Source organism: Protopterus annectens, chromosome 2.part1 (genome assembly GCF_019279795.1).
Source record: "Protopterus annectens isolate FY-2018-M chromosome 2.part1, PAN1.0, whole genome shotgun sequence".
Lineage (NCBI taxonomy): Eukaryota > Metazoa > Chordata > Ceratodontiformes > Protopteridae > Protopterus > Protopterus annectens.
Genome location: NC_056729.1, coordinates 1,129,407,323 through 1,129,434,656, shown reverse-complemented (window position 1 = coordinate 1,129,434,656; position 27,334 = coordinate 1,129,407,323). Strand labels below are relative to the sequence as shown.

Sequence of the window (27,334 nt, the reverse complement as noted above, 5' to 3'; positions counted from 1 at the left end):
TTAATAGCGTGTCTTTCTAAATTATCAGTGGCCCTCTGAAAATTGTGTAGTTTTTTTATAAACATTAATTAAAGAAAAAGGCATGTTAGGCATGGGCAATGTACCTGTTTAGCAACTATGTACTCTAGAAGTACTTTTTAAACATTATTTGGATCATTTGATACAAATAGCATTCTAACTACATTCCTAATAAGATAACCATATACCCTAGTGGAAATACTTGCCCAAATTTCAATAGATGTGAATAAAGAAATAAAACAAAATCAGTTTCAGTTAGTTATAGAGCATTGAGTCAAACCCCATTTTAGTATGCTAACATGCCCTCAAGATAACTGTTAAAAAATGTATGATTCAGTTAGTGATGACCAAGCATCATAAGCATAACACCTGCCTGAATCAAGAATTATATGAATTGTAGCAGTAACAATATGTCAAGTGCTTCACAATATACTTTGTAGAAGCAACAACTCTTGATAAAAACATAATTAAAATATATCAATAATGATGAAGAAGAGTAGGCAGTATGTGTGCATCTATTTCATGCAAAAAAAGTCAACAAATAGGTTCATAGGTAGTTACTTCACATGTGATTCATGAGACCATTGAGGAGACTAGACCAATTTTCTAAGTACTTCAAAGCCTACCCTTTTAATTGACTTGTTCAGAGTCACACAGTAGGCAAATGGAGGCTGAGGGAACTAAACCATAGGCTATATGACGCATCTCTTTAACAGCTCATAGCCTTAATATTCTGTTCTAAATGCCATTAAAGAATAGGCAAAAGTAATATACTGCAAACCAGCAAACAAATAAATAGAAAAAAGCAGTAAATTAATATGAACATGATTCATTGTACATCTGACTAGAGAAGCAAGGCATGTCACACCAATGGAGTTAATATAAACAGTTTTAATGTTCCTTAGCATAAGCACATGTCCTTGACCTGAATCTAGCAACTGGTGATAAACAAGTTCCTCATTGTCTTCCCTTTTGTACTGACAAAGGCTTCATGTGAAAATGTGAATGCATGTGCTAAGCAAGGCGCCAGAATTAATCAGTTCAAATGTATGTAAGTATGTATGTATGTATGTATGTATGTATGTATTTATTTATTTAGTCATTCATTAATTCATTCATTTATTCATTCATTCATTCATTCATTCATTTGCTGTTTGTTGACCAGAGAAGTGATCTAGTCTATTGCTCTTTTCAACCATACCTGGGCTTAAGAGAGAAAGTTATAGCCATAGAGATACAGGTTTCAGTAAATACATAAAGATAGAGGGTAAAGACAGTACAAGAACTATTAATATTTGTCTACAAATTTGTGCATATGTACACTTAAGCTATTTGTTTATCCATATACATTTTTAGCTATTGCTTCCCATTTGAAGGAGTTGTACATTCTTAAATTTGACAACTATTTAGAAAATATTGTGTATTAGCAGGGCTATAGAGGACAGCCTTTATAACACTTGGGTTTAAGTGGTAAGAAGTTGGCCATTATCTCTAAAGCAGTTGCACAAGACTTCCTGCTTTAGATGATTTGGCAGTGTTATTTTGAAGTCTGTCAATTCTGGGCATGACCTGGCTTCATCTGGGAGCTAGTTCCAAGTGGCAGAATCCAATCTATAGAATGGTCTTTCTCCCATTGTAGTTTTGAAGTCTGGACACGTGAGGGGGGCAGTGTTATCCTGAGACCTTCTCATGTAGTAATACTATTTGTTTAGTGACAGTTTTCCCTTAGATGAGGGCAATAACCATTACTGAGCATGTGGAACAGAAGGAAGTTGAGCAGAAAATATCTATTTCTGTGACCGGGAGACCCTTTAAATATTGTATGACATTACAGTGGTGGGTGCAGGAGTGAGTTAGCAATGCAAGTCTGAAATAAGTATTATCCACTGTCTGTATTCTTTATGTTATTTGCTGACTGTATGATAAGCAGTAGAAAACTATATTTTAATTTGAGATTAGTATTTTTTGGCAATAGTTGGTCTTACTGTACTGGAGATAAGGCTGTATAATATACAGTAGCTTGATTTGAGACATTACTTTACTTGCTAAATTATCAGTACATGTTGTGATTTCTTTTCAGTACAGTTTGTGAATGTTAATGAGAAATCTATTGTAATGTCTAGATATTTATATGCAGACACTTGGTGTAACATTCCATGCAAATTACTGATTGAAAATGTTTGTAAGTTAGATAGTTTTGGACTGTGTCAAAGAGGGTGGCATTAGTTTTAGAAGGATTTATCAGTAATTTATGACTGAAAGACCATTAATATAAATCAGTAAAGATATAACATAACTCATAGTATAATTCTATATTCTCCAGTGGTCCAGTTTACCAACCTGACAAACAAACATAAAATAAATAAATAAATAAATAAATAAATAAATAAATAATCTGTCTAGATGTAACATACAAGTTTTGTGTTTTTATTATTCCTCAGTATTGGAGTCCTGACAACACTGTGAGGCTATATCCTAAATTACTTTAACTAAACTGAGCAAGACAAAGATGCAAAAATGCATGTGAATTTATATGTGAGTATGTGGGAGGTATTTAACCAAATTTCAATTATATAGCTTTTAACTGTAAAACTTCAATTCCATAGTTTTCTGAAGCATACAACTCAAAAGCATTTCTGAATAAAACAGTTCCAATTTTTTTCCCCACATTTTCATAACTTAGTTCCCTAGGTTAAAATAATTGATTTAAACATTTTCAGTATAAATAATAATGTGCAAGACCATTGGTCCGTTTGCCAGAGCTGTCTCATTTTATCCATGTAGCGTGAAAAGAATGAATATGTGTTTGCATCAGTTCTTTTGCTTGTTTGAATATATTCTGACTATCCCTCTATCAGTTTATCAGTCCTGTTTATCTGTGTTTAGCAGCCATGTTGTTAAACTGATCCAGAAGTACCCCTTTTCAGTGTAACCCACATATGAGACAAAATACAGAGACGACATTTTGATTATACATAAAAGCAAAACCCGGCACTAGAGGAGCAGTAACATGTCTATACAAAAATAAACATCAACACTAAAACATATGAATCTTGACAAGCTAACTTTGTACAGAGCTAAGAGCATAAAAACTTAATTGCTGCTCAGACAAAATTGTTTACAAGTTTTACAGTCTGGTTTCTGATCTATGCAGCAATGGAAGAAAGCATGGGAAATAAATGAGCATGAATTATTCATTCCCAACTAAATTAAAACATGCATCTGAAACACATAACTATAAAGAGTTTAGGTGATACTCAGAAATATTGTGTTGCTTCAAATGGAAATGAGACACTCTTGTTGCTTTTAACATATTTAGAGAGTTGTCAGACATTGCTTTTAACATATTTAGAGTGTTGTCAGACTGCTTGCTACAGAATGGAGGTAAGAAGCATTGTGCTGCATGTTATTACTGAACACATGACATCATTAGCATTTTATGCTAAAAGAGTAGGAAAAAGATAAAACACTGAGCTGACTTTTCTTGCTTTAAGTTGCTCATTACAACCAGAAACAACCCATACAGTGTTCAATTAATGATATATTTTTAAATGTTTCTCAGATGCAGCTGACTTGCCATGGTAATATATGGTGCCATATATTCAAATAAACGACCCAAATATGCTGAGATTAGCTGTTTAATATTTTTTCTTGGCCCGTTATTATTTTGTCTTATGGCCTGAATTTTTCCGTCAATAGATTTAAAAGAAAAAGTTATGGACATTCAGAATTGCCATTTAGCTGAAATATCTGATGTCCTTAAAGAGTAATTTGCATATATCCCATGTCACCTCTGATACAAGAGGAATCACACAGTGGGAAGTCTAGCTTGGCTAGATTTTTCTTTTCTTTTTCTTTTTTTTTTTTTTTTCTTTTTTTTTTTAACCGAGTGTTTTTTCTGTGTGACCTTTTAACTCATAGTTTTTTAGTTTATTTGCTAACAGTGGTATTTAGAAGCTGCTTTTTTTTTTATCATTGTTTTTTTTTTTGTAAACTATTGCCTCTGGACAGAGTTTGCAGTGTTAACAATGGACTATTAAATGTCTCACTCTTAGCTCTTTTCATTATGTACAACCTAGAAGACTGTCAAATTGCTGCTTTATTTTAAATTCTTTACTTTTTTGTTTTCTTTAAAGACTTGCCTTTGCTATTATACTAAATGTTATTTTCCATCATGCTACTTTTAATAGAAAAACATTTTAACTCACAAAATATGTATGTGTGCTACAAAAGCAAATTCAATTTGCTTTATTTACAAATCAGACTATATGCAATGATGCTCAACTCAAGACAATAGTTATGCAAAGGCAACAGCAATATTCTCAGTACCACATAATTAAAACAACATAGCAAAAAGCTCTCTTCTCCCAGTTCACAACAGTTTCAAAGTCATAAAATCCCACCAAAAGGAATTCTCTGTCATTTTACCTTTCCTCGGCTTTCACACATACAAAGTCATTCCCCTCAGCAAGTACAGTGCACTTATTATTTTGTCCCCATATACATCAGATATGATTAATGTCACTAATTGCTTTAAATCTCCTCTGCTATATACTCAACGGATATAATTAATGTTACTCAGTCCTCTAAAAGTCTTCCCTACTGTGTTTGTATGAATTATGTTTGCAGACTGTTTAGCAGCTGCATTTTAATTTCTGAGCTTATCACCTTATGTATGCACTGTAAATGGGGCTACACTCATCTGGTCTATCCTGATATAAATTCAAATAAATAAGGAAACATTACAGAAGTACATTTTACTGGAGGTACACAGTAACCACTGGACACATTCAGTATGCATAATGCTCTAGGCTGATTCTATAGTATTCTTTTCCTATGACAGGCTAATGGATAAGGCAAATACCATATAGCCAGTTCCAGAGCATCTAGATGCAGTCCAGTTTAAACATCTACCAATCTTGTAAAGAAGCAATGATTCCTCTTTTCCAGTCCATTCTATTACCATGTATCTCTAACTGTCCACATACCCAGCACCATTATCCAGGCATTGCAGCACTGCTTTTTCTGTGTTGAGTGCACTGCCTTGTGGTCCTTCTTCAATTATTTACGCCACTAAAACCTCAAGCCTATTGACTGTACACCTGAAGTGAAAGTTGTCATTTTTTTTTCAAAATCTACTACATTTTTCAAAAAGTATTAAGGACCTTATCACAAATATGGCAAATTGTATTATAGTATAGTATAGTATAGTATAGTATAGTATAGTATAGTATAGTATAGTATAGTATAGTACTTTGACAGCAAGGTAATTTAGTAGTCAGAACTTTGCCTCCCACCTCAGACATCTGGAATTTGGTCCTGACTTCTGATCACTCTCTGTGTAGAATTCTGGATGTTTTCCTTGTACCTGTGTGGATTGTTATCCAGATAATCTTATATCCTCCTCACTCCCTCTTCCCCAAAACTTTCTGGTTTAATTACTATATTAAATTATACTTGTGTTTACATTTGCCCTTGAAGCTTCGTCTGCGGCTGAAAAGGGTCTAATAAGACCCAGTTCACTTACAAGGTTATCAGATAAATAGTAAAAATTATTAAAGTAAGCTAAGCATGTAAAATGTACATACTGCAGTGCTGTGGAATGATATTATACATGGCAAGTGGGTTAAGAAACTGTAATGTAAAACAATTTGGGACTTAACAGTGCTAGGAAAGACACATACATTTTTAGTAATAAAAGCCCTCAGTGCAAATAAACAATACTAAAGATTGTTCGTTCCTCAAGTTCTTAAAGCATTTAATCAATATTATTTATTAAATTCATTAATGTTTGCTCATAAATAGTGTTAGCAACCATTATATTATACAGTATCATAGTGCACACCAATGTCATTACATGTTTATTCTTTTAGAAATTAACTTTATTGTATGTTATTGTATTAAACATTTGTTATCTAGGTAGGTGGGCTGCTCCGTAGTTTTCAGGCATGACTCAGGTCCAATACAGGTTAGGGGTAAACAGGTATGCAAAATCATAATAGCATTACATTAACGCCTAAGAATATAGATACAGAATCTCAAGAAACTTAATTCCACTGTTATAGTAGAAGGGATCAGAGCAACATAAAAAATTCTAAACATGGTACCTAAAGGGAACTATGCATTAGAATGGACAGTTGATGTTTAGAGCCCAGATCAGCTGCAAAGACATTTTTACAAGTGCACCAGTACACTTGGTAACAATGTTGTGTACAGTTTGAGTTCAATATACAGCTATACAGCTCACATATTAACAGCATTCATATTAACAGAAGATCTTTACAAATCAGGTAAATACAAGGTCAGTACAGTTATACAATGACAGATACTATAACTTAATTAACAAATGGAAGATTACCAAAATAAGAAAAGGTAATCATGTGAGCTAAAATATGCAGAAGCAGTGACCAAAGAGATGCAAATTAAGAAGTGTACTTTGTGTGATATTTGTATTGAAACGTTTGCATTGCACCAGGGTGGACAGGTAATATAAAAAAAGGTCTTCTAAAAATAAAATTCCTAATGTAACTAAAATCTGTACAATGAGGGGAAAAGAAATATTTTCACAGTTATTTAAATAAAATAAATAAGTATCAAAAATGAATGAGGAACTGCTGAAAATGTGGGTTCAAAGTATTTGTAGCTATTTCTTTCGCACGGGTGTTCTTTTGGACTCGGTGTTACTGCTATCTGGACTATGTCTACTTGAGGTGTCTTCATCAGTTAAAAGGAGAGAGTGATTGGTTTAAGATTCCAAAATTCCAATGAGACTGAGGAGTTTTTTTTTTTTTTCAAAAGAAACATTTACTTTAATCTGATTTGTACAGTAACAATTTCAGCGAAGTTCTAAATGAACTGCATATGTTGGGTGACAAGATTTTACATCAGTGCAAAGTGAAACTGAGAAAAGGCCAGAAAAAATGGTAGGAGTGTATGGTCTTTCTCCAACAAAGCATTTTTTTATTTTATTTATTTATTTATTTGTTTATTTATTTGTTTGTTTGTTTGTTTTTATCTTCAGTACAGATGATATTCGATGGACTTTTAAAGTTATTTATTTAAAGCCGCCTGCATGGGTACCAGTATATTTTGCAATTAACTATTTAAAGTGCATTATGAAGGCACAATTTCTGTTTTGTTTTGTTTTTTTCAATAAAGCTTTGATGAAAATTAAATATGGATTGAGGTCATACAGGAATATAAAAAGAGTTGTGTGCAATGCAGGATTGTTGATACATTTATCAAAAGTATTGTGTAACAGTCTCAAGAATTTTCAAAATATTATGTACTTATTCTTTTTTTTTAATTGCTGTGGATAAAATACCATTTCAGCACCAATTTTCCAAAATGTCATTACTGCAGACTACATCACTGGTTGCCCAAGAAGAGATTTTCACGTGTATCTGGGCAAGAAGAAATATATTGTGTTGTAAGGTTATTTTATCTAGACAGTGCCATTTTTCAAGTAGATGTTGCCAGGCATTTGTCATAAAGACTTTAGGTGGAACACAACAGCATTTTATTGCTGGATATGCTACAGTTTACATCTTAATACATTATATGCCTGTATACACCTTATAGCAAAACATACTAGGCCTCTCTCTCACTCACTGCATATTTCCTTATTAGGACTATCTGCACCCATCCACTTCTATATTTCAAATAGGCCAGGCTTATGCAGAATATATCTACAAACAGCAAGCCAGTCAACACCCTAAATGAGAGAAGGTTCTAGCATAATTAAATTAATTTGCAAATCAGCAAAGTCGGAAAATAATGGTAAGAAATGTAGCTTAGATAAGCAGAAAGACCGTAATATCCAAACAAAGCAGCTGTCAGCTTGTGTACCCATTTACTTCTGAAAAAAAATCTTCTGCACAGATTTGCAAGTCTGTCTAACCAAAATAAACACCAGTGTGATTATGTGACCATATTCATACCGTTGAACAGATTTTCTTTATACTAAACCATCAGCTGAAAATCAGTGCAATCCAGCACACCTCTAACAAGAAAGGACTCAGTGTCACTGCTATGTAAAATAACTATTACTGATACAGATACCTATTTATTTTATTTGAATTCGCTATTTTGTAGGTCAATAATCAGAAAGCTCGGTTTTGACGCATTTTAACCGTACTGTACTAAAGAGAATGAAGATAATATAGTAGAAGAAACAAAATATAGCAATGCAGATTTATGTGCCATTTGTACTTTACATAACGAACTGTGAGTATAGGCTGCTATGTGGTGACATATCTCTCAGCTGCAGTGACTTATGCGTGGTGCTATGATTTTTGCACTGAGGTTTAGCCTTACTTCCCTTATACTTACTGATGTTCGTCAAAAGGTAGACCTGTTTGTGGGTACATATGTTGTTATTAAATAAATAAAGTCATCCTATACAACGATTTCCCAAAGCATAGTTCCTTCCTATCTATTTAAGTGCAACTTGGACCAATGTACGGGTAATCGGAAATTCACCCCAGGTCTGGCTCTTATGTCTCTGATGGAAAGACACAGACAGTAAATCGCCCCTAAATAAATCAAATGTGTGGGTCACGTTTGAGTTGCACGGCTAAGCTTATAAGGGCCATAGTGATCCTTAACCTAGTATACACCTATGAACCTATCACTGACTATAGAATATCTGGTGTATAATAGCATTCTATTGTGAAAAAGTAAAAACATGGTCTTCTTTCTGAATCTCTGTTATCAATTTTAAGGCGTGTGCGATAATGTTTAATGCTTGGAGGTTAAAAAGGTTTGAGAGAAGCAAACAGTCTTTAATTGCAAAAAAAAAGATGTTACTAAATTAATAACTCCTTCTCGGACAAACTATGTCATACCTTAACACCCCCCCCCCCTTTCTTTTCAGGCGTTGCTCGTATATGTCAACGTCCTGACTCTGAAACTGTTGAAAACGAGAAACAAATGCACAAAATCTGTAACATTTTAATACTGTTTTATTCTCTTAGGACGCTAACAAAATTACATGTTTTACATTAAGTTGCATTAATAAGTCTTATTTAGGGAATATAATCCTCAATTATTTCACAAAAAATTACTGTCTTGAGGAGTGTAACTGCAAAAGGAAGCTCTGCAAAATCAAAGACGACTGAGTCAAAAGGTTTAGTAGCCTTTGATCTCATGTTGATCTATGTCCATCACAATAATGCATGAACAATAAAATGCCTTATAGAAATTTAATGAAAACGTATTATATTTGACTTTAGAAAACATATCTGAACCAGTTAACCTTTCTTCACTCTCAAGGACGGCTGTCATTTCAACCTTAAAGCGTCTAAACAATACTTAATTTAAGATAGGTTCATAATTTTAATGATCATAGCATTTTTATTGGAGTAACCTAAAACCATCACTATCCCAATCCATTCTCATTCTAATGACACGCTAACGGAGTTAAAAACAATGAAGGCACGTACTAGCTATGAAAAACAACAGGACCAATAGCTGCAAAGATATGTGAACTATAATTTAGCCAACAGATCTCTCCTTCAACACTGATACAGATATGTCCATAGGTAGGGCTGCCACCTTTTCAAATGCCCAAAGTTGTACATTTTTGGTACAAACGTCAGATTTTGCAGGATGATACCTACGGCCAGTAGAAAGGACAGAACTTCACTTTTTGCCTAAATTAAAACTTATTCGTGTAGCATTTTAGTTGATTATTCTGTTTCTAATAACATTTAGGTGTTTCAGATACAGAATAACGGTTTATGCAACTATTACAAAAAATATAGGAAATTATTTTGTCCTAAAATCTCAGGACAGTTGCCATTTTTTCAATTTTTTGGCAGGACACAACTGCCCAAAGAGGGACTGTCCCTCGGAAAGAAGGACAGGTGGTGACCCTACCCACAGGTCTAGAAGAGTAGACACACACTGTCTTTATTTGCTTTGTCTGTTTGGCTTTATTCTTCCCTAGTACATCCGTTTATGGGACAATTAAAGGCAACATTAGAACAGAAAAGTAGATCTACATTGAATTGTCAAGGGAAGCAAAGTAATCCAAAAATGCCAGTGCAACGTAGGCCACTCAGAAGAAACAAATCTGTTTAGATTTAGGTCGATGCATAAACGAGAGTAAAAAATAAATAAATAAAAATAAAATACTTTTTAACAGCATTTTAATTTCGTGCGGGCATTTTCGTGCACAGTATGTTGTTGCACCAAAATCCAGTAATCAAAATGCATTAATATACATAGAAAAGCTCAAAGAGAATTGAATTTAAAGCAATATTTTAACTTGTTCTTTTAAATAATCTTATTTTAGTTTTATATTAAACAACATATGCAACAAACGTATTTACATTGAATCTAAATTACCTTATTAGTATATTGACTAGGTAGTAAGAGTGCCTTCTGGAACAAGTGGCAACTGTAATCAAACTTACAATCAGGAGATGCCAAAGGACTTTAACTGCGCGCTAGCTTGGTGACCTTTCGGTCGTTTGAAAATAACTAGTTTGGCTCTATTTCTTTACAGTACAGGTAGTTGTGTGTGTGAGAGAGAGAGAGACAGAGTAAGTGTTTTTTAAGGGTAAAACAAAAATACAGATTGTCAGCCACATACAGATTATATTATGTCATCCTGCATGTTGTCGTTGTCGCTAATCGTTTGTGAAGAATTAAGCAACACTGCGCTGTTGCTTTGTAAACACTTTTATCTTTTCTGCTACTATGCTACACAGAATGGCAACCAGAGTAAGGGGCTGTGTACATCTCTGACGAAATTAAAAGTAAATATGTATTAAGTATTCATTTTTGCAATACAGGTGGTAAATGCCACTCAACTGTTCACAATTTTACAGATTTTGTCTACATTACATATATATATATGTGTATATATATATATACACACACACACACACACACACACACAGCGTATTTATTTCCAACGCGAGTTTGGTCTCCAGTGTATTTATTAGTAGCCGTGGAAGATGTTTTGTGCAAATATATATATATATATATATATATATATATATATATATATATATTTATATTTATATATATATTTGTGGCCGATAATTGAAGATTGAAGTCACTGAATTATGGCAGATTTGAGTTTCGGACGTCATAGCCTTCAGAAAATGCATGCTAAAGAAACGCTTTTTTATTTTCTATCAAGGTTATAAGTTTGTAAAAACGTAGATTATGTCCCTATTTCTACCCCCCACCCCCACTCCCAAGTGCCTTTGTCCACAATTTTTGTGCAAAGAAGCTGAGAGGTATGGCCGGCAAAGAAAATACTGGTTCCACGCATTGTATTGTATGTAGTTCATGATAAATAGATTTTCAAGGCGGCACAGTTTCTATATTCTGCATTGTAATTGCACAAGATCTTAAAATGTATTTGTTGATATTTTGAATAGCACAAGTTTTCACCGAAAGACGTATCCATCACAAAATCAGGATTTAAAAAGGCAAGTTTCAGGCAGTATTTAAGTGTTCTTAAACATTCAGATTGAAATGAAGCGCCATGCCACCATTTTTTTCTAAAAAATGATTCTTAAACTATGATGACCGTGAAAATCATGATAGTGGAGGAGAGGTGATTGGTATTGCACTGCTGATTGTTGCAATAAATTTTAGAGCAAATAAAATAAGATGGTTGGCTACCTATGCTATCCGCATCCTCTTCCTCGCAGACCTCTCAGCTGTCCCTATTTTAGAGGAACATAATGGAAGCCTAATTTACCCCTGCACATAATGTACCCATTTATGGAGGTTTGTCCCTATTTTCAGGCTGACGTATCCTTTCACACACTTTTGTGAATCCTTCCTAATAGTAAATGAGTTTTGAAGGTGTCTACTAGTACTCAGAAATGCTCACTACATGACAAACATACTAGTGACGCCAATAATTTAAAGAAAGAGGGAAAACATTTTAACATTTCCCCTTTTCAAATGCAAAAATAAATTACCTTTTCTGGTGGAATTTTGCAGTACAGTTCATTAAAGTCTGGATATTACACTGTCTGATAACGTGTGTATATTTTCCGTCGTGTTTGTCAATCTGTTTTTAAACATGTGTATCCCAGTAGTAGCCGGCATCCCTACTGGAAGTGGGAAGAGTTGTGTGCAGTTTGGTATTCAAATTATATGCTAATCAGATGTCCAGCTTTTTGGTTAGACGTCATGTACATGCTTTTCAATGGCCGTTGCACACATTTTCAGTAATTGCAGGTTGAGATCTATGTCTTCCCCATTAGGGTATGTACACCTAAAACATTTTAAACGGGTCATCTACAGGTGGTCGAGGTGAAATTCCTCCAGCCTTAGTACACTAAATTAAAAGATCCCGAAAAAGGTTAACGGGGAATGTTGTCTCCACGGGAAATCACTGTTGGAGCAGTTTCTAAGAGAGCGCTAGCGATGATTCACTTATTTTTGTTGATTTATTCGAACAGGTGCTCAGCACGCTGGTTTATGTAAATTAGCGTTTGGGGGGTTGCCCCTGAAAAAAAATGCTGCCCTTATATGCTTCCAGCATTATTTTTCGTCGTTCCAGATTATCGGTACTGTGGAAATCGACAATTCAAAGCACACTACTAGAACCCATAAAAAAACCCAGAACATAAACGATATACCTCGAAAATACCTCTCAACCTCTTAAGAAATCTGGACTAAAAGCATGACAAAATGGTGGGACAAAGCCCCAGCAATTGTGACAGATTTAAAATATTACTCTCATAATTGTTGTCGCCTCACAGTAAGACGCTGTCCGGTTCGATTCTCAGCTAGAGCGTCTTCTGCGTGGAGACATGCGTGAATGGGCGTAACTTCGTTGAAGGTTGTGCGTCAGGGCTGGTAACTCGGCACGTAAAAATCAGCTACCAATCATTAGCGGACCGGAGTTCCGCTGTGGCGACCCCTAACCGGGAAAAGCCGAAAGACACAAACTCTCATAAACTTAGAAAGCAGTTATAATAAAACGGTTTGTGCTAGCGTACATTTTCGGAACCTCAAATGTATGTCGTCATTTAGTAACTTCAATCCTCAGCTCGTCTCAATGATATGCCAGAAAACCACAAATTTTATGAAGAAAAGGCCAAAAAAAAACGAGGCCTAAATCTAGACATTCTGCGAAAATCTGCGCTGTTGAGAGGACTGGCCCCAGACGACCGATGGAGTAGCCAAGCCCATCTGCAGGTGTACTTTGATTGGCATACGATCCTGCGAATAGTTAAAGGCTGTGCATAAGATCATATCCCAGGGCGTCAGCCTAGCAAAAGTCAGCGATAGATAAGAAGCAATGAAGCAACCTAAATTTGCAGTGAGTAGCTCCACCCTAACACACGCTTCCACGATCGCCAAGTCATGGAGGGTTTTGTAACGTTTTTTTTTCTCTCTTTATATAAAGCGACACATTTTCAATCTTCTGTATTGTGCCAAAAATAAAATAAAACAATATATGTCTTATTGTTTGAAACTATTTTGATCTAAAAATGTCGGCAACATTGTGGGCACATCAGTTGCAATCTAATTACCCCTTCAAGATTATCAGAACCTTGTTGAATATTATAATACCTATTTTTAATTACTTGTATAAAATTGTTATGATATTTCTCTTATATGTTAAAACAATAAACCTGTTTTGAAAAAAAAAAGATTATCAGAACCTGGTTGTATTCATATTTTGTTGACCTAGTTAGTCCCGGTAGGCTAGTGACGTCTTTTCATGGGCGACCCAAGGAGGCATTTATTTTACTTCCAGGGGAAATTTGCCCCGGGCACAGAGAATTTCCCATACTGTTTGCGATAATTGCCCTGGGATCTTTTACATCCACCTGCGCTACCACCAACTAAAGCTGATGGGACTTCAGTTTAACGGCTCATCGGAATTGCAGCCCTTGGATCTTTTACATCGACCTGCACTACCACCATCTAAAGCTGACGGGACTTAAATTTAACGGCTCATCGGAATTGCAGCCTAGCCCAGCACCCCCCCCTCCCTCCCCCATGCACTGTAGCGCTAACATCCAGTCACAAATGGAACCCACAGTCTGCCACCACCTGTTGCTCAACTGATATGTCAGCACAAGGTTATCTGTATATAATGTAATTAGAACACTGTTTAAAGGTGTTATAACATTTTGGAATGGATACATCTTTAAATTAGAATATATAATTGTTCTGCGGCAGATTTGTGGAAGATGCTGTCAATGGTTGTATTTTATATGCACTCATTTTACATATGTGTATTACAGTTTACTTAAAAAATAGCTTGCTGCATGACTATTCAAAATAAATAAAATATAGAAAAAAATGTGTCCGAAAGATATTGGATTTCAACAGGTAGAACACATATCTGTACAGTACTGGATGATTACAGAACTGTTTTAAGTCTTAAATGTGTTTTCTAAAAGTCATACAGCCGAAGACGTCTCACAAAGTCTAGTTAGACGAAAGTTCTTACATTTTTTTAAATATCGCCTGTTTATTAATGATAAACAAGAAGACTAAGAGGAGATTAAGGTAAATAATTTAGCCTTAATTTCCGCCACTTGACTGTTTTCGTTTTTAAAGACAAGACAATTACTTTATTGCAACTGGATTGTCTGTTTCACGTGCCCCACTTGTTTTCTAACCATGTTTTCCCAGTTTCCTTGTCAGACGTCGATACTATTATTTTGATTTCACTTCAAAAAGTTTTAATGCAAACATTTTATTATGTTTTTGTTTTAAGATGATACGTTTGTTGGACCACAATAGATATGCAATTACTCAAGCTTTCAGTCTAATAATAGATGTGGGGTAGCATACCTCTCAACCTCTTTATACAAGAATTCTGGCAAAACCAAAAAAAAAATGAAAGGACAAAGACCCAACATCAGAGACAGATTTTAAATATTGCACTTACAAATTCAGAAAGCTGCTAGAATAATAGGTTTGCGTTAGTAGGCGATTTATATTTAAAGTCTGAAACTTAAGTTGCTGTCATTATTTATTGATGTCAATCATGTGCCAGCAAATTACATTTTTTGAAGAACAGACAAAAATATGACGCAAAAATCTGGACATTTTGCGAAATACTGAACAGTTAAGAAATATGACCCACAAAGAAAGCAGAAGGCACAACTAAATGTGGGAGTACTTTAACACTTCGATACGTTACGGAATAGGCCAGAGCTGCAGCATTTTCACAGTATGTTAGAACTAGTGTTTCCAATACTTCCAGATTTGTATGGATGTACTATGAAAGGGTAATCTCACTAAATCGCGAGACTAGAAATAGTAAACGTTTCATAATTTATACAGGGTCAAACTGAGTTGTTAAAATGCTGAGCCAAATTGTTGTGTTTATACTTTTGATACTATATGTTATCAATCCTTTTAAGAGTAACAACTTATTTTAATGGAATATATTTTCAAAGCACTGCTAATGTGAGCTCTAAGTATAAATACTAAAAATGGAGATAACATTAAAACACGTGTGGTCTATATCACAAACAGTAATGTACTCCGCGGAGTCCGCCCATAAAACCACTTCTCATCTGTCCCTAATTTTCCTGGATGTCCCTGATTTTGTCACAAATTTTGGCTTTGTCCGTCTTAATTCCTCCTAAGACTGGTGACTTTTGGAGGCATGGTGGTGAGTTACACTTAAATAATGACAATTGGACTTCTTCTTCTTCTTCCGGCTTTTCCCGGTTAGGGGTCGCCACAGCGGATCACCTGTCCGCTCGTGACTGGCAGTGGAGTTTTACAGTGTCGAGTTGCCAGCCCGGCGCCCAATCTTCCACAGAAGGCAAACACGCACGCACTCACACCTAGGGCCAATTTAAAGTGTCCAATCCACCTGCAGCATGTCTTTGGTATGTGGGAGGAAACCGGAGCACCCAGAGGAAACCCACGCGACCACAGGGAGGACATGCAGACTCCGCACAGAAGGCACCCCAGCCGAGGATCAAACCAGAGAACCTCTTGCTGTGAGGCGACAATGCTAACCTCACAGCAAGAGGTTCTCTGGTTCGATCCTCGGCTGGGGTGCACAATTGGACTTATAGATTTCTTTTACTTCAGAAAATATATATTAATTCACATTACCTTATTCTAATAACATCTCTGGTTAACAGTGCTGTCATTTTAAAACGTGCACCTGATTGTCCCTGATTATTTCTGGTTGTGCCCCTGATTCTGTTAAGATTTGTCCCTATTTAGTTGAGAGCTAAGGTCAGGGTTGGCCTGTACGTGTTCAAACCTCCAAATGTGTCATATATTTATCCCTTCTTCCCATTCAAAATTCTTTTTTTTTTAGTTGCCCCACAAAACCTGTGCAACACTAGGTAAAACAGTTAAGTGTATCCATGATTAATCTCTTAGGTATTTGCCAATGTGAGGATCACATAAAGGGATGTCGAAATACGCATACTATTTTGCCAAGACTGCACACCTCAAAAAATAACGCTCTCAACCAATCAGGGACAAATTTCAACAAAATCAGGGCCAAAGCCAAAAAAAAAAAAGTCAGGGACAATCAGGGACACTTAAAATATTCGTACTGTAACTAACTTGAGGCATTCACAGAGTCACAGCATATGATCAATGAATGCACATTTTCTGAAGTAAAAGAAGGCTACAACTCTTAATTGTTGTCATAATTCATTAGGTGTAATTCGCCAACTTTCCTCAAAAAGTCGCTAGTTGTAAGCGGGATTAAGAGGGAAAGAGTTGAAATTTGAATCATAATCGGACGTCCCTGAAAATCAGGGACAGCTGAGCAGTATGGGTTGATCTACATTGTATATTAATCTTTCGCTAATGTTACAGCCATAGTACTAAGATCTGATCGCGTACCCGAGTAACCAGTGTTCTTTATCCTATGTAGATTTCAAAATGAGTTATAAAATCATTTTACATTGATAAAGTAAATAGGAGCAGATAAACTAACTTCCTGTGTCTAAGTCTTTGAAAACCGGAAGTACCGGGTTGTTGCCTGAGTAACAGCTGTCCCTAGTTTTGCTGCGGCAGCGCCGTCTTACCACACAGAGCTAACTTCAGGTTGAAGTTCTGTGATTTATTTTCCGGGAGGCTTTTAAATACAAAACTATGAATATGTTAATTTGCTAAGTGAAATGAACTTGACCATGCTATGCTGTGAAACCGATACGTTTAGTAAAAATGGGAGAAATATCAAACAATGGCAAAACAAAACTGAATTTTGATCTGAATCTGCATAGTGTTTAACGTAGTAAATCAATAAAAACAATGCAAACGCGTTTCTTCCCGTCAAAGGTGTTAGAAATATAACTTGCTGTTGAATGCTTAGTCGCCTCCAATCCTTTTGACCAAAATGAGACCTTAGACTATGTTAAAAGTTAAAATAATGTAATTCTCTCAGAAAATGTTTTGCTTCAGACAGAGTAATATGTGCTTTATGTTGCCAAAGGCAATGGAAAAAGAGCTATTGCTGTTGCAGTAGTCTGGTCCTGTCTTCTTGGCCCAGAGGCTATAGTAGTATTTAAGCTTCTGAAATGTGCCTGGGGCGCAAAGACGGAATGATCACAAAGCGAATCAAGAGCGTTTTTTAGGAGAGTGCCGTCAAGCTTTCCAAAAGACAGGGAAGGTGGAGCAGGTGAACTAAATAACAATTACGTGAATCAAGAATAGATAGATAGATAGATAGATAGATAGATAGATAGATAGATAGATAGACAGAGATGGAGATACATACATACATATATATATATATATATATATATATATATATATATATATATATATATATACACACACACATACATTATTTTACCCGTTTTAAATTAACATTTAAGGCGCGTTTACCGTTTGTGCAGTATTTCATTGCGTTTTAAAGACACTAAATACTACATTTACATCCAAAGCAAACAACACAATGGTCGAGTTATTAAAGGACTGAGATGAGACCAATCTTTTTCTTGAAAAGTAAAGGTATTATTAATGATTAGAAGCACAGGCGAGCCCTGCAAATACGAGTTTCGTTTCCTTGGTGTCTTGTTTTGGAAAAGGATGTCTAAATATTCAACTCGGGCAAAGCTCCAGTCTGCATGAACAACATTAATATGATCTCCACTGAATTTGGTACTCAGAAATATTAGCATATCAAAGGAAACGCCTCAGGCAAGAGAAGCTATCGATACACAAGCACTAGGTAAAGTAAAGATTATTGGTTCTGATGGTTAGAGTACAGGGGCTTCGGGCCAAATACTGCACACCATTAACTGAAACTGATAGCAAGGGGATCGTATTATCTTCCACTCTTCAAATGTTAAACCGTGACAACAATTACATAAATCACTGTCCTGCAACGCGTTGTTTCGTTACTCCTGCATAAACACCCACAATATTTGCAATAGTGTTTGAATCTGCAACACCTAGTCTACTTAAATGAAGTTTACACGTCAGGCAAGTGTACACACACAAAGAGGACTAGTTTGTTTCAATGTCCAGACAGACACTGCTGTAGTGTGATATAAAACACATTTCCTTCCTCCACTCCCCCGTCCTTATCATTTCAATTGCTTGTCTGGAGCACTTTCCCTTTAACAAGATTCTTTTGTTCAGGGATTTATACTGAATGGAATGATGTATTACATCAGACAATGCAAAGATGTTGTAAGAGCTACAGTCAGTAAACTTATGTACTTTCTACTTCTCTTTATTCAGCAATGCTGATTTCATCCTGTCGTAATGATGGGAGGCATTAGTAAACCTGTAAAGTATCCACTGGACATAATAAGGAAGACATGTAGGTTATCATCGTCGTCATCATCATCATCCTTTCTCTTGTCTGGCAATCCTGAATATTTATATGAAAGGCGTGGGATCTAAAAGTTCAAAAGGAAGCGTAGCTCACAACTTATGTGCACAAGAATAAGAGGGAAATATAATAATAATAGTAAAAGGGGTAAAGACCCTAAATCATTGTCAGCTTTAAAATATTACTCTGGCCCATTTAAAGAGTTAACATGAAACGTGTTTTTGTAACAACATGCATTTTCAGAACAATAAGTACTATGAAAAGTCAATACTGTAAACCTCGATGATTTACCAGAAAAAATGCAAAACTCACAAAGTAAAAACACGAGGTAAAATCAGGGACAGATGAGAGATGTGGAAGTTAAGGCATTTTCCCAACAGAATGTCGAGCGTTGTGCTTTCTACCTTCACGAGTATGACTTGGTTCACCTTTGAATCACCAAACTAGAACAGGTCAAGGGGAGTGCAGGGAAGCCCTTTGGACTTTTTGAATCATATAGAATGGTATTTACATGCAATGCATTAATAAGTTGTGCTTGTAAAAAATGTAATCTTGTAATTGCTTCCGTTTCAGGCTACCTTGTAGCTTTAATAATGATGTAAGCATGCACTCACATTTGGCAATGACAGCATTATTCTGCTGAGATTCATTCATTCTTTTGTTTAAGAATTTTGCAAAGTACATATAACAACTACAGACTTTATTATATATTTTTGTAAGAACAATAACTTTGTTATATCTGTGTGTGTGTGTGTGTGTGTGTGTGTGTGCGCGCGCACAACAACTTCCACGGCTACTACAAATGAAATAAATACACTGGAGATCAAACTCGTGTTGAGCGCGCTTTCGTTCGTCGTATCGGGACTTCATCAGAACATGAAATTAAATAAAAAATAGCAGATATTGATATATATACAGAAAAAGTGATAATAGTAACATTTAAATATATGACATCATCATAGAAATATATATCCCGATAATGTTCTGTGATAAAATGTTGAGGGTGGACAGCAAAGTGGTGTGACCAAATCATAACTCTCAACTGTCCAGATTTTCGCAGAATATCCAGATTTTTGCCTCATATTTTTTTGCCTGTGCCTCACAAAATGTTGTTTTTCTGGGCAGTCTTTGACGAATCATTGAAGACAGGCGTCAGAAAATATTAAGAGATATCTGAGCTTCAGACTTTATACCCCTCAGAAAAATGTATGTTAATGTAAAACCTATTATTGTATCAACTTTCTACGTTTTTAGGAGGAATATTTAAAAAATCACCCTATTTTGGGGGGGCTTTGTCCCCCCATTATTTATGGCTTTGTCCAGATTTCTTGCTCTGAGAGGTTGAGAGGCATGGACCAAAAAATCAGACATAATGGTTGCAAAGTAGTGAACACGTTTCTCGGTTTTATAATTGACTTTATTTTTGAGTATGAACTGCCTCCTTTCTTAAAAGCCGTGGTTTAAAGTTGTTGTTGTGTCTTTCGGCTTTTTCCCCGGTTAGGGGTCGCCACAGCGGAACGCCAGTCCGCTAATGATTAGCTAGTTCAAGTTTTTGTTAACATTTTGCAGAATACAAGCACAACAGTTTTACAAACATTACTTTGAGCCTCAATAATACAGGACGTCGCCATTATCCAATAGAAACCAATGACAAGCACAGTCTACATAGGTGACAGCGCATATCTGAACTACACATTAAAATAAAGTACTACCAAATACTTCAGTACCTTATTATACTGTGGAAGATTTCTCATCTTATCGGCTTTTCCTTTCACGTTATAAGTGGTTGACCAACATGTTTCTTCCTATACAGAAACCCACCAATGTCACAATTTTTTATCGATAATTCTGACTTTTACCAGTGAATGCTGACAGCCCCCTATTAAAAAGTTAAGGAAGGGAATGGGAGCAGACAGAAACGTGCAAGGATACCTGCTATGTTTTCCTCAGTGTCACTCTATTCCCTTGTCACTTGCTATCTTTTGTGGCGCGCGCGCGCACACACACACTCACACTCTCTCTCTCTCCTCAAGCCTTTTAAGTTGACTATAAATGTACATGCGTTATTTCAGAAAGCTATATCTCGCATGTGTTTATGAATTTGAATGGCTTTATGTACTGGAACCAAGCGAGCAACACTCAAATATTGAGTATTTCACTTTCTTATACATGAAATGCATCAATGAACTCGGCTATTGCCCTTTCCTTTATGTTCAGAATCCAAATAGTTTAGCCATGTTAACTTTATTCACCCAGAGAGAGTGCAACACATCTCACCAACAAAAACAGTGGTTGAAGCCCTACGAAAATGCCAACCTCTTAACTGTCCAGATTTTTGCAGAATGTCCAACATTTTCGTCTGTTCCTCATAAAAATTGTGATTTTCTGGCAAAACGCTGAAGATTAAAGTCACTAAATAGTATCAGGCATTTAACTGTCAAACTTCTTATCCTTTAGAAAAAAATGCATGCTAAAGCAAAACCTTTTTCCAACAACTTTGTCTGTTTATAACAATGTATAAAACATGTTCTTGATTTTGGGCCTTCCCCTTTCTCCACTCTTTTTAGCGTTGTTCATATTTCTGTATCTACGAGGTTGAGAGGTATGTAAAATGCGATGCTCTAACCAACATCATCAAGCTGGAGACAGTGTTACGTTAAATTTTAACGTACAGTTCTTTTTTTTTAAAAGAATGCAATACTTTGTAGTTTCCGAATAGTACTTTTCAAAAATGCACAACAATAACGAACGTCAAAATCGACTCAAATGACAAAAACAGTTGTCCACATAAATCTAAACAACAAGTAACAGGAACAATATTGACACTGTATAATAAGCAGAGTCCTTGAGGCCAAATATTTAACACAGAGAACATGAAGCTAATTTTACATCTACAAAATAAGGCGTTGCGTTCTTAAAATTGGCATTCCCTTAAAAGTCAATCAATTGCATTTTTACTATCAGCTCTTTATAAATGCTAAACGTACTTTGTGAAATGATTTATATAAGCATCGAGCTATATACCATTATTCTAACACATATTATACAATATATTTTTGGTCCGTATAGTAACAGCAGGTTTTTGCTAGATGATACATTTCCACGTTTAATGTTTATTGCCAGCATCATCATGCGTATTATTAATTTGCATTTTGTAATATAATCTTGCAAGTAGAATAAGAATTCAAATTATAATAACTTACCTCTCCGTATTACACCTGCTTGACCATTTAATACCAGTCCACACTGGGCTTCCACAGAACCCTTGGAAAACACAGAAAAAACTATATTAGCATGCGTGGCTGTAGAGCGGGATCATAGTTTTCAGTTGCGCGTTTTCCCTTGAAGATATAGATATATACAGAGAGAGACAGCGATAGCATTAGCCAAATACCATGTGTCAGTATACTGGGAAAATAAACTAACTAACTAACTAACTAACTAAACAAATGCATTGTTTTAAGTACTGTGGAAAAAGTTAGCTCCAGTTTCCTTAGGTTCACCTTTGACATTAATGTGCCTAAATGTTATGATGTCAGAAAGAATCTACACCCAGACTCACTACAGTATTTATTTCTCAATATAGCCTCATTAAAAGTAAGAGATTTTAAATTGTATAAGACAATATGGCTTTCTATCATCTAGCTGTTCTGTAGCTCTCTGTCTATGCATATGCCTCTGTCTGCATATGTCTTAACTGTCTAAACAATGGATCTATCTATATTTTTGAAACTCCCATAAACATCATTCTTCTTATCAGGTGAGAATCTTGTGTTATTTTAACCAGCATGATGCCCTAAACTGGTTAAGTGAATGTAAGTGAATGTATAGTGAAAGGGCGGTCAGCGTACTAAACACAGTTGGGGAAATCTGTTACACATAATTCTCTTTTCTTTGCTCTGGTTGCAGGCTGCCGTTGCGCTCATGTAAGTCTTTTCTTTGTAAAATGGTTAAAAAATCTTTTTTTTTTTTCAGAGGCGAGGGAGGATCCGAGGTTAAAGTGATTATAAAATCAATATACAAAACTTAGCCATCAGGCATAAATTAAACCGGTGACGGGGAAAAGGTATGACAGTTTTCTTTGTTGGCCATAACAAATCTTTTTAGGAGGCTCAAAGATGTAACTGGAAGACCAAGACTGGTTGCATCTGTTCCGCTTACTTAAGCGCCCCTCCAACTATTGGAAGTTATGCTTAACATTCTGAGCAGGAAAATTTTATTTACATTTGCTGCATTTAAAATTAGAGTCTGGGCACACTGCTTTTATGGAGTGGAAGAAGTAAACAGATGCGACCGATTGACTACAGGGTTATTCGCAGTTCCTGAAAGTTCTACTCATTTACACAGGAAACCAATATAATTAAACAGTAAACTAAGCTATGTTAATTATTATTATTATTACTATTATTATTAGACTCTTGTAAATACAGTAGACTGCCAAATCTTATTAGTCTGTCCATGATGAGTAATAACTGGTTATAAATAACAACGTAGTTTTTGCTTAACAGACTCAAAAAATGGCATTCCAAAATAAACATTTCAGACACTATGGTATTTCAAGGACAGTTGTATAATTTCCTCAAATATTTGGTTTATTTTCTTCTGAAACGGGAGGTTATCATAGCTCTGAGTTGCTAGAATGGGCCCAGTTGCCAAACGGCTTAAGATGACATTGCATAAATGACCATTTGAGTAGCATTAAGTACAAAATTGGATAAACTACGGTGCTCTTAGGCAACGGATTTTCTCTTTGTGTTTGCTATACAAATGCGCTAATCCGCTCTTTTGAGGAAAATGGCACGCTTTGTGCTGGGGGATGAACAAATGTAAAAATACAAAAAATGCCAAAAATCGGCAGCAGACGTGATATGAAAAGAAGAGTAAACGGGGTTTAGCTATGTAAGGGTGCACAGTTGAGCATGAAGACTCCTTCACAACTCCGCCAGATGAACTTTTAAATCCACTTGAGTCCATGAAATGTTTTGCGAGAGGCATAGTGTTAATTCACGTTCAAGAATACATTTAATTGATGTTTCACATTTTTAGATATACATTACTTTTTACACCAACATAGTTATACGGATTGTATACTTTTGTTTAATGTAACCAAAGTAAACAATTAAGCACCCGAACATGCTATTTAAGCTTGATGGACTTTAAAGAAACATCTGTTTGTTAAACCCAAATCCTCTCTGCCAAAAGGGTATCCCTAAAATAGGCGTGTAATGCCACGTAGTAAAGAGCAGTCTGGTTTTGTACATGGATACATGTATGTTTCATACTTCTCAGCCTCTTAGCACAAGATATCTGGACAATGTCGAAAAATAATGGAGGACTAAGGCCCAAAAATAAGGATAGCTTTTAAATACAACTCTTATAAACGTATACAGTTGCTAGAAAAATGAAATTTGTGTTAGCATGCTTTTTTCTGAAGGACATTCTGTCGGAAACTCGAATGTATATCATTATTTGGTGACACCAATCCTTAGTTATTTATCAGAAAAACACACATTTTTGTGAGCAACAGACCAAAATATGAGGCAAAAATCTGGACATTCTGCGAAAATCTGGACCGATGAGATGTATGCAGTGTTTGCGATATTGTGCAAATTGCTTACCTCGGGCAAAGGGAATATCACAAAACATGTCTGATCATTAACGAGAAGTCTCAATTGCTACTGCATTACCCGTTTTAAATTGTTTAAACATACAAAGGTTCACAATATCAAATGTACATTGTCCAGGCTACCTTTGTTACAGATTTGGGAATATTTCGAATGTGTATATTTATTTAAAAAAACTGCGCAGTTTACAATTTGTATAAATAAAATTAGGACAAATTGACTAGATTAACTAGAGTTATAGTTAAATACCATGTAAATGCATTTGTTTTAATAGTCTGATGTCCAAGGAAATTAAAATATAGTTTGGATATTATGTTCAGCTGTTTATTTTCATTACGGTATAACATTTTCCTTTAGTTGATTTTTCCCAATGAACTCCAAAAGATTCATTTCTTCAGAATAGAAAACCTACTTCTACGATATTTATTTTATTTATTAATCATTATTCCGTAATTGTCTGATTCCTCTTTCCGGGAAAAGACAGAATGTGACATATATTTCTGACATATGGAACAAAGAAACAAGTATTAATTCTTGTCTATAACCAAACTGCAAAGGCATTAATGATTAGCCCGCACACCTCTTGTTGTAAGGTATGTAGTAGTATGTGGGCATCATAAAGGTAATGGAGTGAGGACCGTATTTGAGGGGGGCGCTTCCTATTTACCTGCAAGTCGTCGCTTCCCGGTGGAGGTAGTCCCAGGCTTGGTCCTGGCAAGAGTCTTTGGTCTGGATGCATCCCATACTGGGAACCGTGGCTCATGAGGGATAGGTCGTGCCTTCGGTAAGCATCCAAGCATCCCAGTTCTCTCCTCTGCTCATCCAAGCAAGAGGATTTGAGAGCACGGGCATTGTGCAAATTAATAAAGTCGGCTGGCTCCCCATGATGGATCTGCTGGTAGTATTGCTGCGAGTGAAGAGAATTCAACGAGTAGGCATCTGGGTTGACAGCCGGGTGGCTGTGTTGGAACTCGTAATGGAAGGATTGGTGGTGTAATGGAGTATACTGATGATTAGTGGAAAAATAAGGGGAAGCGAATTCGGTGCCAGTTGTAGAGTATGCAAGAGGAGACGAGGAAGAATATGCGACAGTTGAGTTGGCCACAGACTCTAGACATCCAAGCTGCATCAAACGATAACTGTTTGATCCGTCATGACGTATCTGAAAGCAGAAAAAAAGAAGAAAATCCATTAGATTTGTCATTTAAGGTATATAATAACAAGCAAAACATTCACTTTCTTTAAATAAAGTCATTCGTTCGAAAATTGCAAATACTTGCAACAGATACGGCTTCCAGGCAATCAGAATGAAAAGCTCATAAAGCATACCTGAAGACTTGTCAAGTACTTCAGGGCTAGGAAGGCTGCAACACTAACTGTGGTGCATTCAGTAAAACCACATGACATATTACTGTAACAGACTTGCACATTTTCCAACTGACGATTAAACTTTTATTTTGCACATTTTAGGAATTGAGCAGCAACGGATTCGTCTTCAATCCAATTTGTAATAATTGTTTCCATTACAACATACATTTATCTATAAATCTCATCTTGACTCAAACTCGTTCAAACCATAATAGCATCCAAACAAATGAGTCAACAATCAGACCACAAAATCATTCACGCTTCACGCTCTTAAACAGGCTAAATTGCCTTTTTTTTCGTTTCCATACAACAGTAAGGATTATGAATTTTTCGTTATGCCAGCTGTTGTAATTGCAACGAGTGCCTTTTCCGGGACAGATGTCATAACGAATTTCTCTCTTTCCTTCTTTAACTTATCATGATAAGACTTTAATTAAATATAACGGTCCTAAGGATTATAGGAAACCAGTAATACAAAATAGAAATACCTCTGCATCATGGACGAGTCCGGGAAATGTTGTGGACATGATGTTCCAGTACCAGTGCTTCTACGATAATAATGAGTGGGAAGAATCCAAAAATCCAAACTTAAATGTTTTTTATTATTTTCCCTCTAAATATGAATTTCGTGTCTAGAGCCTCTCAAAACCTGGATGAAATAAATGTTCCCTCTGCTCAAAAGCAGCTCCCTGGCTCAGATTTTGTACTTGCTGGGTATTTCTTTAGCTGATGTCGTAGGTCCCTTGGTAATATAGAAGTTTTGAAAATTAAGCATCAGCGTAGAGAACTGGGGAGGACAATAGATAGAAGAGCTTCATCCCAGGAGACAAGGAATAAATATTGTATCTTCTCCTAATAAGGAACCGATGATTCTTCCTGCATTTTTATCCGTTTTTGAATTATTCCCCTATAGGATTATTTATTTATTTAGTAACAGTATAGCTTTCAAAATAGTACATAAGCTAATTATTTTACACGTATTAATTGTATCGACCTCCAATCTTTTTTTAGCTTCTGTAAATTCAACTGATTTGGTTTGCCTTTTATATGACCAGTCAGTAAGATAATAGAAAGAGTGCCCATGTGAAGGTAAATAAAATTAAAGGAACGTTGTAGGTATTGAAAATAATTTCGTTTTTTTTCAAGGTAATGTGAATGAAGTCCACTGATAAGCATGTCCTAGTAACATGCACTATTTATGTATCTGCTGCACAAATCAGACTAATATAAAACAGCCACAACATTTTAGCATGCTTTTTGGAAACCAACCTTATATTTTGAAGCAAACATGCTTTCAATCATTTACATTAAACAAACGGCTGGCTTTGCATAAAGCCAGACATCCGCTACATTTCTTTTAGTTTAGTAACATTTTGTTTTGTCTCATCACACAAGAGAAATACACAAACATATTTTTTTTAATTTAATAAACCACTGAAGAGGGGTATAATAGTGAAGAATACTCAACAATATCGAAAGCATAACTAAAATGCTTATCGCCCATTTACTCAATACGTGCCTTATTAGAACAAGGCTTATATCATAAAACAAAATACTC

General features: G+C 35.6%; 1 protein-coding gene across 2 annotated transcripts in view; it reads right to left on the bottom strand.

The window, feature by feature from the left end:
• The window catches only part of TFAP2D (transcription factor AP-2 delta), a 129,461-nt gene extending 102,803 nt beyond the window's left edge, over window positions 1-26,658 (bottom strand). The window contains exons 1-3 of one of the 2 annotated variants that reach the window (XM_044062669.1): window positions 26,265-26,658; window positions 25,076-25,570; window positions 21,988-22,048 (exon numbers count right to left, since the gene is read on the bottom strand). In XM_044062669.1, coding sequence (XP_043918604.1) covers window positions 21,988-22,048; window positions 25,076-25,570; window positions 26,265-26,303 — 595 coding nt within the window. In that variant the 5' untranslated portion in view covers window positions 26,304-26,658. Of the gene's footprint in view, window positions 1-21,987; window positions 22,049-25,075; window positions 25,613-26,264 lie in introns of those variants that run through there. The other variant, XM_044062668.1, reaches the window with a different exon arrangement.
• Between the last annotated feature and the right edge of the window lie 676 nt (window positions 26,659-27,334).